The 13341-nt window shown below is 58.9% G+C and overlaps 1 protein-coding gene across 9 annotated transcripts in view; it reads left to right on the forward strand.

Moving 5' to 3' along the window:
• Positions 1-12701, forward strand: part of ARHGEF11 (Rho guanine nucleotide exchange factor 11) — an 86992-nt gene extending 74291 nt beyond the window's left edge. For 8 of the 9 annotated variants that reach the window (XM_048828043.2, XM_048828040.2, XM_048828044.2 and 5 more), the window contains 14 exons: positions 219-344; positions 483-600; positions 991-1169; positions 1292-1367; positions 2072-2239; positions 2472-2559; positions 3020-3127; positions 3746-3828; positions 4183-4425; positions 4910-5266; positions 5953-6045; positions 7600-7865; positions 8313-8498; positions 11462-12701. In XM_048828043.2, coding sequence (XP_048684000.1) covers positions 219-344; positions 483-600; positions 991-1169; positions 1292-1367; positions 2072-2239; positions 2472-2559; positions 3020-3127; positions 3746-3828; positions 4183-4425; positions 4910-5266; positions 5953-6045; positions 7600-7865; positions 8313-8498; positions 11462-11617 — 2247 coding nt within the window. In that variant the 3' untranslated portion in view covers positions 11618-12701. The remainder of the gene's footprint in view (positions 1-218; positions 345-482; positions 601-990; positions 1170-1291; positions 1368-2071; positions 2240-2471; positions 2560-3019; positions 3128-3745; positions 3829-4182; positions 4426-4909; positions 5267-5952; positions 6046-7599; positions 7866-8312; positions 8499-11461) is intronic. The other variant, XM_048828047.2, reaches the window with a different exon arrangement.
• Positions 12702-13341: the final 640 nt, after the last annotated feature.

Here is a 13341-nt window from a genome sequence, read left to right on the forward strand (position 1 = left end):
AGAATATCCAGAGTTACTACAGCTCATGCGAACAACTTATACCTTCCGCTGAAGCAGCTAGTGCTGCCCCCGTCAGAGACGAGATCCTGGGCTCGTTCGGCCCCTGGGTCTCTGGGGCGAGAGGGTCCCGGGTGGTGCTGAGGGGTCACACTGCTGAGCAACTCTCTTCAGAGGGGCTGACAGCTCAGCTCTGGTCCTTTGTCTTTCCCCTCCCCCAGTTCGACGGGCCGGCGCGGGAAGAAATCCAGCAGGTGGCGGCTGGTTTCTGCTCATACCAGTCCATCGCCCTGGAGCTGATCAAAACCAAGCAGCGCAAGGAGACCCGCTTCCAGATCTTCATGCAGGTACCGTGAGCTCCACTGACCTCTTCTCCCCCAGCCCCCCGGCTGGAACTCTGGGCTTCTGCCCACGGCGTGGTTCTCCCCAGCCGCGTGTCCCCCCGACATGTGGTGGCTGCAGCGGTCTCTCTCCCTCCGTCCCAGGAAGCTGAGAGCAACCCGCAGTGCCGACGCCTGCAGCTCAAGGACCTGATCATCTCCGAGATGCAGCGCCTGACCAAGTACCCGCTGCTGCTGGAGAACATCCTCAAGCACACGGACGGTACAGAGGGGCCTGACGGCGTGGCCACGTCCCCTCCACGCCCAGCAGAGGGGCCGTGCATGGGCTGGGCCCCATGGGGCAGGGCAGTGGGGGGAGCTTGCCTTGCTGATGCTTGCCATGCACCTGTTCTGCAGGCAGGCAGGGGTCTTTAGCCCACTGAACTCAGCAGCAGCCCTTGCTCGTGGCCCAGGTGGGCTTCGGCCCAGGGTGGGACTAGCTGGGGCCTGGGAGCCGACACGGCAGTTCCCATAGCCCTGTCTCCCCCAGAATGGCTCCATTAGGTGGGGCGCCGCTGCCCTCGAAATCCACGGGCGTTTCGCCCTGGGGAGAGAGAGAGACCAGAACCTCCAGCACCGCCTCCCGCTCCTGACGCCCTCTCTCCGCCCGCAGGCGGGACCCCGGAGCACGAGAAGCTGTGCCGTGCCCGTGACCAGTGCCGGGAGATCCTCAGGTACGTGAACGAGGCGGTGAAGCGGGCGGAGAACCGGCACCGGCTGGAGACCTACCAGAAGCGCCTGGATGCCACGTCTCTGGAGCGGACCAGCAACCCCCTGGCAGCCGAGTTCAAGGTACCGCCCGGCTGGGAGTGGTGGTGGTGGTGGTCGCGGGGGCAGGAGGGGACTCTGTCCTGATATCCCCCCGTCCCCATCCAGGGAGAGCCAGCAACTAACCGTGCCTTCCCCACCCCCAGAACCTCGACCTCACCTCCCGGCGCATGATCCACGAGGGGGCTTTGAGCTGGCGCATCAGCAAGGAGAAGACTTTGGGTATGTACCTCCCAGCAGGGCCCATGGCTGACACGTCCCTCTGCCTTCAGTCCAAAACCCCCACCCCCGAGAGCCCCCCAGGACCCTGGTCTCCAAGGAGCTGCAGGGGGCAACTCTATTAGCTGCTAGCATTACCAGGCTTTTATCCGCTGGGGACCTTCCACTAGAGGGAGCCCCGATTGCACGTCTTAACCGGCGTCTCCCTCTTGGGCTGTTGCCGTTCGTCCCCAGCAGGGGTGAGCTTTCCATCTTCCCCACTGGCCCCCAGAGAGCCGGGGGGTGGGGTGACGCAGCAGGGCAGGACAGGGCCTGAGGATCTAAAGTGGGGGTGACTTGTCTTCAGGCCTGTGTGTTGCTTCCTCCCCATCAGCCCTGCAGAGGGCACTACTGAGCCAGTTAGTCCCTGTTCTCTGAGGCTGGGCAAAGGAGACCATGGGAGTTAGGTGCCTGAGTTCTTTTAACTTCCAGTGAGAGGCTGGGGCCAAAGCAGGTTTGCAAATCCCCGCCTAGGGGTGGATCTGGCCTGTCCCTTAGTGCTCACGCCAGACAGGTCACCATGGAGCTGCCTGGCTCCCGATTCACCGTAGAGGGGGAAACAGAGGAGCTGGGTGGCCGGGGGTGTGATGGGAGAGAACCGAGGCCTTTGAGACACGGCTGAGCTTGACACCCCCTCACCCCCCGGGGGCTGCGTCTGGCCCGTGCAGATCTGCACGTGCTGCTGCTCGAGGACCTCCTGGTGCTGCTGCAGAAGCAGGACGAGAAGCTGGTGCTGAAATTTCACAGCAAGACAGCGCTGGGCTCCTCGGACACGAAGCAGACCTTCAGCCCTGTCCTGAAGCTCAACTCCATGCTCATCCGCTCCGTGGCCACAGGTAGGGAGCGGGAGAGGCCCGGGGGCGCTCTGCCCAGGCGGGCGGCTGGCACGGGCATTGATAGGGAGGGAGAATCTCGTCTTCCCCCCCCCGGTGGGGGCGTGGTGGTGGGAACAGCTCCGAAGCAGAGCCCCGGGGAGGGGGGGAGGGGGGGCTGTGTTCAGTTCCATGCGCCGGTTGCCTGTGGGGCCCGAACGTCCCCCGTAGCGTCCCCTCTCCCCTCTGTCTGCAGACAAACGAGCCCTCTTCATCATCTGCACCTCGGAGCTGGGGCCCCAGATCTACGAGCTCGTGGCGCTGACGCCCTCGGAGAAAAACACGTAAGGGTGTAAGGACGGGGGGGGGAGGGAGGGGCCGCGCGACGTTCCTGGGGGCGTTGGGGGGATGAGAGGAGTCCACGCGCCAAGGCATGTCCTGGGGCTGCAGGTCGGGAGTGGGGAGAGCCCGGGGCTGGGGTAGTAGGGGGCTGCGGGTTGGGAGTGAGGGGCGTCGGCAGAGCTGGGGGAGAGCCCGGGGCTGGGGTAGTAGGGGGCTGCGGGTTGGGAGTGAGGGGCGTCGGCAGAGCTGGGGGAGAGCCCGGGGCTGGGGTAGTAGGGGGCTGCGGGTTGGGAGTGAGGGGCGTCGGCAGAGCTGGGGGTTAGGGCGCCCTCCCCTTGGTGCAGTCCCTTCTGCGTGAGAGGGTGGGGCTCTGCGGGGGGGCGAAGCCCTGGTGTCTGGTCTCGGAGCAGGCAGCAGCCGGTGGGTGGCGGGGCTGTAATGCCCCCTCTCCTCGGCCTGCAGGTGGATGGAGCTGCTGGAGGAGGCGGTGCAGAGCGCCATGAGGAACGCCACCTCCCCCCCCAAACGCAGGACCCGGGAGCTGCCCATCCACAGGCCGGCCCCGTCCAGGTGAGCAGCGCCACCCCGGGAGCCTCGCTGCCAGGAGCAGGGAGGGAAATGGGGACATCCTGGCCTCAGGACCTTTAAGCAGCCACAGCTGGGTCCTGGGGTCTGGTCCGGAAGCTCAAGCTGGGGGGCAGCAGGGAAGGGGCTGGGGGTGGGGGCAGGGCCAGCTCTCCATTCCTGCTTGGAGCAGTTGGGGATTTCTCGCTAAGGCCTGCCCTGGCTGACCCGGGCACAGATCAGACTCAACCCCAGCCCCGGGCTGGCTCACTATCCCCCTCCAGTGGCCAGGCCATGAGTAGAGCTCTGTGAATCTCACGCTGCCTTTTAGTTCTCAAGGGACCCGGGTTTGATTCCCACTGAGGCTGGCTGGCTGCCCTGGGAGATCAGCCCAGGGGCCACGTGTCTGGAGGCACCGGCCTCTACAGGGCTGAGTCCCTCCCTGCGGCTAGAGCGGCTGGTGGCTCGGAGCCATTGGTAATTAAGGGCCCGATCCTGTGGCTGAAGTGAACCCTCCAACCAAGTGAGCCTTGCTCCACGGTCCTGCCTAGGCCCTCTCTTTGGCCCCCAGCCGCTTGGCGTACCCTGCCACTGCCTGTCTAACTCAGCTCTTCTTCCCATCAGCCTGGTCCTGCAAGACCCTGACGTCTCCCCAATCCTCTCCCAAGCCGACAACTCCGGGGCGGAAGTGGAAGACGTCTCTTCAGGTGAGCTCCCCTCCCAGCCGGGGCGCCCCCCATTCCCTCTGCCAGGGAGCTCTGACAGCCCGGAACAGCAGCCCATATGTAGGGGGCGCATGGGTAGGTGCGTCCCTGCGGCTTCTGGTGTCGATGCAGCATGTGGGGTGATAACGGGAACCTCCTGTGCGAGGATCTAGGTGTCTGAATGGCCCCACTCCAGGACCCCTGTTCCCCCTGTTCACGCTCGGCCCGCTCTGATCTCCTGGTGATGTGCAGGGGTCCAGCCCCCAGCCACTCTCCCCACCCCCAGCCCTTTCTGGTCCTGTCTCTTCGCCACTGCCTAATCCAAATGCCCCTCTGTGATCTCTCGTGCCGGCCCAGCGGATGAGAATCCCACCGACTTCCTGGGCAAGGGGAAGCATCCAGTGCTGCCGGAGGAGCCGGAAGCCGAAGGCAGCGAGGAGGAGGAAGATGGGGAGGCGGCGCGGGCGTCCCCCGTGCCGGCACAGAGCTCTGCAGAGTTAGATGAAGCTGGGGCGTCCGAGGGACCAGGACCCAGCATGCACCTGTCCCTCCCAGGGCTTGTGTTGGCAGAGGGGCTGGCCGAATCGGCCCTGGAGGATGGTGAGTGAAGGCTGGGTCGTGATGCTGCCTATGGGGGCCCATCCCTGGGGAGGGAGGAGGGCAGCTGCTTCTCTTAACCAGAACCTGGGTTTGAGCCGTCCCCATCTCTTATTACACACACAGACACACCCACCCCTGAGCTGGAGGTGGGGTTTGCCCTGTGCCCAGTTCTAGCTAGTCCTACCAGCCCCTTCACTCTCCCAAACGAAGGGAGGAGGGTTTCTCTGCCCCGTGGTGCTCTTGTACCCCATCGGGCCAGCTGTTTCCAGACACGCCCCTTCCACGGGTGCCCTGGGAGACCTAGAATCGGACCAGGCACTTGGTTCTCGCTGGGGGAGTGCCCAGCATTGCTCTGCAGCGCCCCCTGTGGCTGAGTGAGGAGGTGCACGCGTAGGCGCCGAAGCCAGCCTGCATCCAGCCCTCCGGGTGGGGGATTCCCTGCCAGGGCCCGGCCCAACGTGCTCGTCTTCTCTCCCCCTCCTAGTGGAGAACCTGCGGCATCTGATCCTGTGCAGCCTGCTGCCCTGCCGGGACCCGGAGCCTGAGGACGACCTGACCCCCACGCCCTCGGTGACTGGAGGAGCTGGGCAGTCCTGGGACTCGGTGCTGTCCAGCCAGGACTCAGGCGGCCAGGAGCAGTCGATGGAGCATGCGGGGCGGGGCGGCCCCACCACGGACAGGGCTGGTCTCACAGGCCACTCGCCCAGCGGCAGGACAGAGCTGGAGCCGGAAAGCCGGCCGAGCGCGGGGGACGTGGAGGAGACGGGCTGGAGTTCGGATGGTGGTCGGGAGGTGTCCCAGGAAGTGGAGGGGCAGGTCGGCTACAAAGTGGTCCGGAAAGGTAGGGGGAAGGCAGGGCCTTGGGGGGGTGGCTCCTCTCCAGGCTTCTAGGGCTGTTCCCTGCTGTTCCCCCCAGACCCTTCTCCATGTAGGACAACAGCCGCTTTGCATGGCCATCTGCTGGGGCAGAGCCGCCTGGAATCCAGCGGGCTCCTCTCCTGCAGCCGAGGGCAGTCGTCCACCTCCCCTCTGCCCAGCGGGGGGTGGCGGTGTTCAGCGAAGGGCTGGTAAGTGAGCGAGCCCTGGGGGGGGGTACGTGCCAGCTCCTGACCGCTTGGAGTCTAACGATCCTTGCGCTATTGATTAAAACATCCGTCAGTCCCTTGTTAACCCTTGTGTATCAGCTGCGATCCCAGGGGGGGTGCTGTCCAGCCCTGTCTCCTGGGGCCCGGGGGCTGTGAAATCAGCCGCGTCAGTGACTGGCTCCTAGGGCGGCCGCTCTCCTCCTGTCACTACATCCCTGCCAGCCTGGCGAGCCCAGTGATTTGCATGAGATCTGCCACCCTCGGACTGCTGCAAACCCTCTCCTCTCTCTGTCTGGGCATCCTGCACTAGCCGCTTCGCTGGGCACAGCCGGTGATTGGGTTCTGAGTCCTTCAATCAATCAATTTCTCTCTCCCCCTCTCTCCTCCCCTCGACATTTTCTCTTCTTCCCCCCCTGCTCTTTTCCCTGGTGTCTCTGCACAGCTGAGGTGGAGGGCACTAAGGATGCCACGCCCTTGGCAGACAGCAGCCAATCAGAAACTGAGTTGCATGAAGGAGGCGCAGCTAATGTAGATGGTAAAGAAAAAAACCAAACCCTTTTCCCTATTGTCCCCAAGAAGGCGAGGAAAGGGAATTGCAGATTGACTAAGAGAGGAAGCAGGGGAGAGGCTGCTGGCCAGACCAGGGGCGGCTGGAAGGCAGGACTCCTGGGTTCCATCCCCAGCTCTAGGAGGAAGTGTGTTTTGTGGATTAGAGTATCAGGCAGGGCTCCTGCTTTGCAACTGGGCCGGTCCTTTATGGCCTGGTCCCGTTCTGGTTTCATCAGGAGTTGTTTGCCTGAAAGGCGACTGTAGTAACTGACTCGTAGGTGGCAGGTCAAGGCCAGACGCTGCCCAGCTGTATGAAAATGTCTCCCTGCACGTACCCAGGATTGGACCACCAGCTTCCCTGCCTCCGATGAGTCCCTGCTCGAAGTAATAGACTTTGACTCCGGGACGGCCTTTGACTTGGTGCCGCTTGATGTTTGGATTGAAAAGCCAGGACGATGTTCATTAAATGGATTAAAAACCGGCTCATTGATAGGTCTCCAAATGTAACTGGAGAACTCTCACGGAGCGGCTCCGTTTCCAGTCGGGTCCCACAGGGATCAGTTCTTGGCCCTACACTATTTAATCCAGGACGTGGCTCTGTTTGGCTGAACAAAGAGAAGGCTAAGGGGAGGCTTGATGGCAGTCTACAGGCACCTGCACAGGGAACAAATATTTAATAATGGGCTGCGCGGTCTCGCAGAGAGGGGGTCTGACATGAGCCATGGCCGGAAGTTGAAGTGAGAGAAATTCAGTTTGGAAATAAGGCATCAATTTTTAACAGCTGGAGCAATTGACCGAGGGTTGTGGATTCTCCGTTACTGACCGGTTTTGATTCAGGATGGGAGGCTCTTCTAAAAGCTCTGCTCTGGGCGTTATCTGGGGGCAGGTCTCTGGCCTGGGCTACGCAGGAGGTCAGAGGAGGGGGTCACAATGGTCCCCTCTGGCCTGGGACTCCGGGAATCTGTCTGGATGCAGCTACGGGAGAGGGAGCTGGATTCGCTACCTGAATCCTGGCTGAATTTTTCAAACCTGGGTGTGGAAAGTGACGCACCTAAATCAACATCGAGGTAGTAACAGATTAGGGGGCTGATTTTCCAGCGCTGCTGGGCGTATTCCCCCTCTGGCATATCAGGGCACTCGTCAAAGGGTGGAATTTTCAGAAGCGCCTGACTTAGGGCCTCAGTCCCACTGATGGGGAAACTGAGGCACACGGTCATGAGGTGACACGCAGCCATGAGGTCACCCAGCAGGCCCATGGCAGAGCTGGGGTTAGAACTCCTGAGTTCCGGTCCAGGGCTCTATACACTAGGCCATGTTGCCTCCCAGTTTAGGCACTGTCTGTTCTGAAACCAGGACTTGGGACTTTAAGAACTGAAAGCAGACAGGGCTAATGAGGAGGACTCAGTGATGTCAGTGGGCTTTGAACCAGGCCCTGATTTTGCACATTTCAGCCCTGTAGGTTTCTACAGGGAGCTCAGAGTGCCCTGGGCACTGGGCTCACAGGGTAAGCAGCTTTTCTACCCCCTCCCCTGTAACGCAGGGAATTACTTCTACGTCAGCATGCCCTCTGGCCCCGCAGAGTCCTCCACTGAGCCCCCTGCCCCCACGCCGCCAGCGAGCCTCGCAGAGCAGCCCCCCAGCCCGCCCCGCCTCGCCCTCGGCTCCCGGCAGCACGACCAGGACAGCACGCCGGGCCCCGGCAGCCTGGATGGGGCCCCACCCCCCGCCCCCAGCCTGGTGATCCAGGACGTGGACATGATCTTCCGGACGATAGAACAGCTCACGCTGAAACTCACCAGGCTAAAGGTGAGGGGGAGGTGGGGAGCTGTCGGGGGGGCGGGGAGACGGGGACGGGACACGACTAAGGGTCTTTTCCACTGAGGGCCGGCACAGGCTCTGGCGGGTGACGGGAACAGGGAAGAAAAGCTGCAGCCGGTGCCACAGGGTAGGGAGCGAGACCCAGGCAGGGGAACACCCCACTGGAGCCCAGACTGGCGAGGGCACCAAGGCCGTTACGCAGCTCCGGGAGCACCTAGGGCTCTGCCTGTGGGTGAGACTTGGAGCCGCTGCCTGGGCCAGGCAGTGCGAGGGGCCTTGGCCAAGCGAGGAGCCTGCAGGTGTCGTCCTAGCAGGTGGGGGGCCAGGTGAGACGGCTGATGCGCGCCTGGGATGTGCAGAGGTCTGACACCAAGTCAGGCGGGGGCCCCCCCCCCATTCCCACCAGCTTGTTTCTCCCCCGCTTGGTTCCTTCAGGACGTGGAGATGGCCCATCGCGAGTTGCTGCGGTCTCTGGGAAGAGGTTCGTCGGCCGAGACCACCCCAGTCGGGGTCACCACGCTGGAGATGGGCCGGTGGCTGGAATGCCCGCCCAGCCCTGCCAGCGATTGCTGCCCCTCCCCTGCCCGGCGAGGCTGCGGGCACCGGCAGCCAGCGAGTCCGGTAAGTGGAAGGGACCTCGCAAGCCCTGTTGAACGTGCCCTGAAACCCTTGCCCGGACTTGGAGCCGCCCCCACTGCACCTGGTTCCCATAGTCATGCTTCCCCTTGCTCGGTTCTGGGCCACTCGCTTTCCTTGGAGCCAGCTGCAGGGCCAGGACCCAGCAAATGCTAGAGGTCTAAATAATAAGATGGATGAACGAGAGTGCCTCCTATTAAATGGGGATATTGATATAACGGGCATCACAGAAACCTGGTGGAATGAGGATAATTGATGGGACACAGTAATACCAGGGTACAAAACATGAGAAGGACAGAACTGGTGGGGGAGTGGCACTAGATGTGAAAGAAAGCGGAGAATCAAATGATGTAAAAATCTTCACTGAACCAAACTGTACCGCAGAATCTCTGTGGACAGTAATTCCGTGCTCTGGCAGTAGGGATCTCTTACCGACCACCTGACCAGGATGGTGATAGTGCCTGAGAAATTAACAGGGAGATTAGAGAGGCTATTAAAATAAAAAACTCAACAATAAAGGGGGATTTCAACTATCCGCATACTGCCTGGGTACATGTGACCTCAGGACGGGATGCAGAAATAAAGTTTCTTGACACCTTAAATGACTGCTTCTTGGAGGAGCCGGTCCTGGAACGCACAAGGGGAGAGGCAATTCTTGATTTAATCCTAAGTGGAGCACAGGATCTGGTCCAAGAGATGAATCTAGCTGGACCCCTTGGTAATTGTGACTGTAATATAATTAAATTTTACATCCCTGTGGCGGGGAAAACACCACAGCAGCCCAACACTGTAGCATTTAATTTCAGAAAGGGGGACAACACAAAAACGAGGAAGTTAGTTAAACAGAAATTAAAGGTACAGTGTCAAAAGTGAAATCCCTGCAAGCTGGATGGAAACTTTTTAAAGACACCATAATAGACGCTCAACTTAAATGCATACCCCAATTAAAAAACATAGTAAGAGAACCAAAAAAGTGCCACCGTGGCTAAACAACAAAGTAAAAGAAGACGTTAGAGACAAAAAGGCATCCTTTAAAAAGTGGAAGTTAAATCATAATGAGGAAAATAGAAAGGAGCATAGACTCTGGCAAGTAAAGTGTAAAAATACAATTAGGAAGGCCAAAAAAGAATTTGAGGAACAGTTAGCCTGACTTCAGTACCGGGCAAACTGGTTGAAACTATAGTAAAGAACAGAATTGTCAGACACAGAGATGATCATAATTTGTTGGGGAAGAGTCATCATGGTTTTTGTAAAGGGAAATCATGCCTCCTAATCTACTATAATTGTTTGAGGGGGTCAACAAGCATGGGGACAAGGGAGATCCAGTGGATAGAGTGCACTTAGATTTTCAGAAAGCCTTTGACAAGGTCCCTCACCAAAGGCTCTTAAGCAAAGTAAGCAGTCATGGGAGAAGAGGGAAGATCCTCTCATTGATTATTAACTGGTTAAAAGATAGGAAACAAAGGGCAGGAATAAATGGTCAGTTTTCAGAATGGAGAGAGGTAAATAATGGAGTCCCCCAGGGGTCTGTACTGGGCCCAGTCCTGTTCCACATATTCATAAATGGTCTGGAAAAAGGGGTAAATAGTGAGGTGGCAAAATTTGCAGATGATACAAAACTACTCAAGATAGTTAAGACCCAGGCAGACTGCGAAGAGCTACAAAGGGATCTCTCAAAACTACAAACTATAAAAGGATCTCTCAGAAGTGGCAACAAAATGGCAGATGAAATTCAGTGTTGATAAGTGCAAAGTAATGCACATTGGAAAACATCATCCCAACTACAAAATGATGGGGTCTAAATTAGCTGTTACCGCTCAAGAAAGAGTCGTTGTGGGTAGTTCTCTGAAAACATCCATTGTGCAGCGGCCGTCAAAAAAGCCAACAGAATTCTGAGAATCATTAAGAAAGGGATTGATAATAAGACAGAAAATATCATATTGCCTCTATATTAATCCATGGTACGCCCACACCTTGAATACTCTGGGTAGATGTGGATGCCCCACCTCAAAAAAGATATATTGGAATTGGAAAAGGTTCAGAAAAGGGCAACAAAAATGATTAGGGGTATGGAACGGCTTCTGTATGAGGAGAGATTAATAAGACTGGGACTTTTCAGCTTGGAAGAGACAGCTAAGGGGGGACATGACAGAGGTCTATAAAATCATGACTGGTGTGGAGAAAGTAAATCAGGAAGAGTTATTCACTCCTTCTCCTAACACAAGAGCTAGGGGCACCCAATGAAATGAATGGGCAGCAGGTTTAAAACAAACAAAAGGAAGTATTTCTTCATGCAACGCACAGTCAACCTGTGGAACTCTTTGCCAGAGGATGTTGTGAAGGCCAAGACTATAACAGGGTTCAAAAAAGAACTAGATAAGTTCATGGAGGCTAGCTCCATCAAGGGCTATTAGCTAGGATGGGCAGGGATGGTGTCCCTAGCCTCTGTTTGCCAGATGCTGGGAATGGGCGACAGAATGGATCACTTGATGATTGGGGGGACGGAGAGCTCAGTGGTTTGAGCATTGGCCTGGGTTGTGAGTTCGATCCTTGAGGGGGCCATTTAGGGATCTGGGGCAGAAATTGGGGATTGGCCCTGTTTCGAGCAGGGGATTGAACTAGATGACCTCCTGAGGTCCCTTCCAACCCTGATATTCTATGATTCCCTGTTCTGTTCATTCCCTCCGGGGCACCTGCATTGGCCACTATCAGAAGACAGGATACTGGGCTAGATGGACCTTTGGTTTGACCCCGTATGGCCGTTCTTATGATGACCTGGTCCCATGCCTTCCTACTTGCCAAATCCCTTCCCATCCCCCTGTACCTCAGTTTCCCCAGCTGTAGCCCAGGAAAACTATTGCCGACCCAGCAGGCACCAGGGGGCGGGTTGGCAGCCTGGAGCTTTGCTGACCATCCCTCTCAATGCTGCTTCTCTGCATCTCTTTCAGGCTGCCGAGCCCCCTCAGAGGAACCCCTCTGCACGAATGCCCTGCAAGGAAGGAGAACTCCCCAAAGATGGCTGGGAAGCTGGAGCGGCAGGGCACCCCCTGGACCCACCCAAACTGGGGAAAGCCCCCTGGGAGGCAGGGCAGCCTGAATGTTGAAACAGGCCCATGGGGGCTGCGACTGGAAGCTCGGAGCAGAACTGGAATCCCGTGGGGAAGCGCATGTTAGTTTTGGCTGATCTCGGTGTCTCGTCCCAGCCATGGGGCTGGGCGGCCCTTTGCCTGGAGAGCAAGTGCCCGTCACCCTGCATGCTGCCTGCCGCTGGCAGGCCGGGCCCCCACCGCTGTCTCCATCTCTGTGCCCCCCACGGGCAAGCATCGTCCCTGTACACGAGAGCTGGAATATAGTCTGTCGAAATGCACTTTTTGTTTCTCTCCGTGCTGAGGAGCCCACGCAGTGGGTCCCGGCCCGCCCTCTCTGCTGATCAGATATAAATATGTATGTATGTGCATTGGGTTCTTGTAAATAACTGGACTGTATCCCGTGACCCTGCAATGCAACGGCCATTACCACTATCCCGCTGCCCTGCCCTGCCCAGCCTGGGGAAATGGGATTCCCAGCGGCCCAGTCCTCTTACCACTAGGTGTCCCCTCTGGGCCTCTCGCTGTGTCTCCCCCGGCCCCGGGAAGCCACAGTGCGTGCTGCTGGCATTGCTGGCATTAGCTGGCCTTTCTCCCTCCGGCAGATTCCTCCCTCCTGCTTCAGGCCGGCTTTTCTGTCGGGGCTGTCTGGAAAACGCACATCGCTCCACTGGAATGGCTGGATCCCAGGGCGGGCAGCGGGCTGGGAAAACGGGACACCCCACAGCCATGCCTGCCGTGGCAAAATCCCTGCGCTGCTTGGAGACAGTCAGCCGGCTGGAGGGGTCGGCTCTGCTGTGCTCCTGGGGGCTGGATGAGCCCAGCCCGCTGGATACGATCGCCCCTAATGGTGAGCACAGCGCAGCACTGACCAGCTGCTGTGGCTGGAGAGAGGAGCTGGGAGGGCCCAGGGTAAGACCCCACCCACTTCGCAATCGGCTTTTGTCTACTTGCAGGCTGCTGCTGCATTGTCAGAGGCCAGGCCCCAGGCCTGCCCCCCTCAAGCTAGAGGACTGACTGTTGGCTGTTCCATGATGTATAATCCGTTTTATTTTCTTCCCTTTACTGGTAAAGATTTTTTTTTAAAGAAAAGTGAAATATTCTTCTCTCGCTGGCATGCGTGTGATCCTTCCCCGGGGGGGTCTCGCTGCACAGCAGTGCCTGCTTTCACCCACTGCAGCATGGGAGACTGGGCCATCTCTTCCCAGCCCCCCTCTTCGCTGGCCTGTTAGTTCTGCCAGCCAGGTTCTGCCTGTAGCCCTGGCAGCTGTTCTCCACGGCGATGCCACACGGCGATGCTGCCAGGGTACGAGTGTCATGGCTGGAGCAGAGAACGGGGCGCGGTGGGTTGTGGGCCCCGCCCTGCCCAATGCTGCTGCTGGGAGCGGAATCAGGCCCCCGCGTTAAATGAGCAAAATGGCTGACGTGTCCTTAACCCCCAGCTCTCCCAGTCCCCCGGCGGGGATGTCTCAGGGCTAGTTGACATGACTTGATTGGCCCAGCTCCATCACTTCGGGGTGAAAAATCCACAGCCCAGAGTGACTTGGGGCGGCTGCACTCAGGCCCGTGCAGCCAGCACCTCTCGGGGAGGTGGATTTGCTGGGCCGTGTCTACACTGAGCAGTAGCCGTGCAAGTGAGGACAGGCCCTGGGAGCCCGCCCGTGCTCCCTTCTGCTCCCAGCACCGGTTCCCCTGGTGTGGGCGCTGCAACATGCCCTGCAGGGCCTCGGGCTGGGAAAGCG

The sequence above is a fragment of the Caretta caretta genome, chromosome 24, assembly GCF_965140235.1.
Source record: "Caretta caretta isolate rCarCar2 chromosome 24, rCarCar1.hap1, whole genome shotgun sequence".
NCBI lineage: Eukaryota > Metazoa > Chordata > Testudines > Cheloniidae > Caretta > Caretta caretta.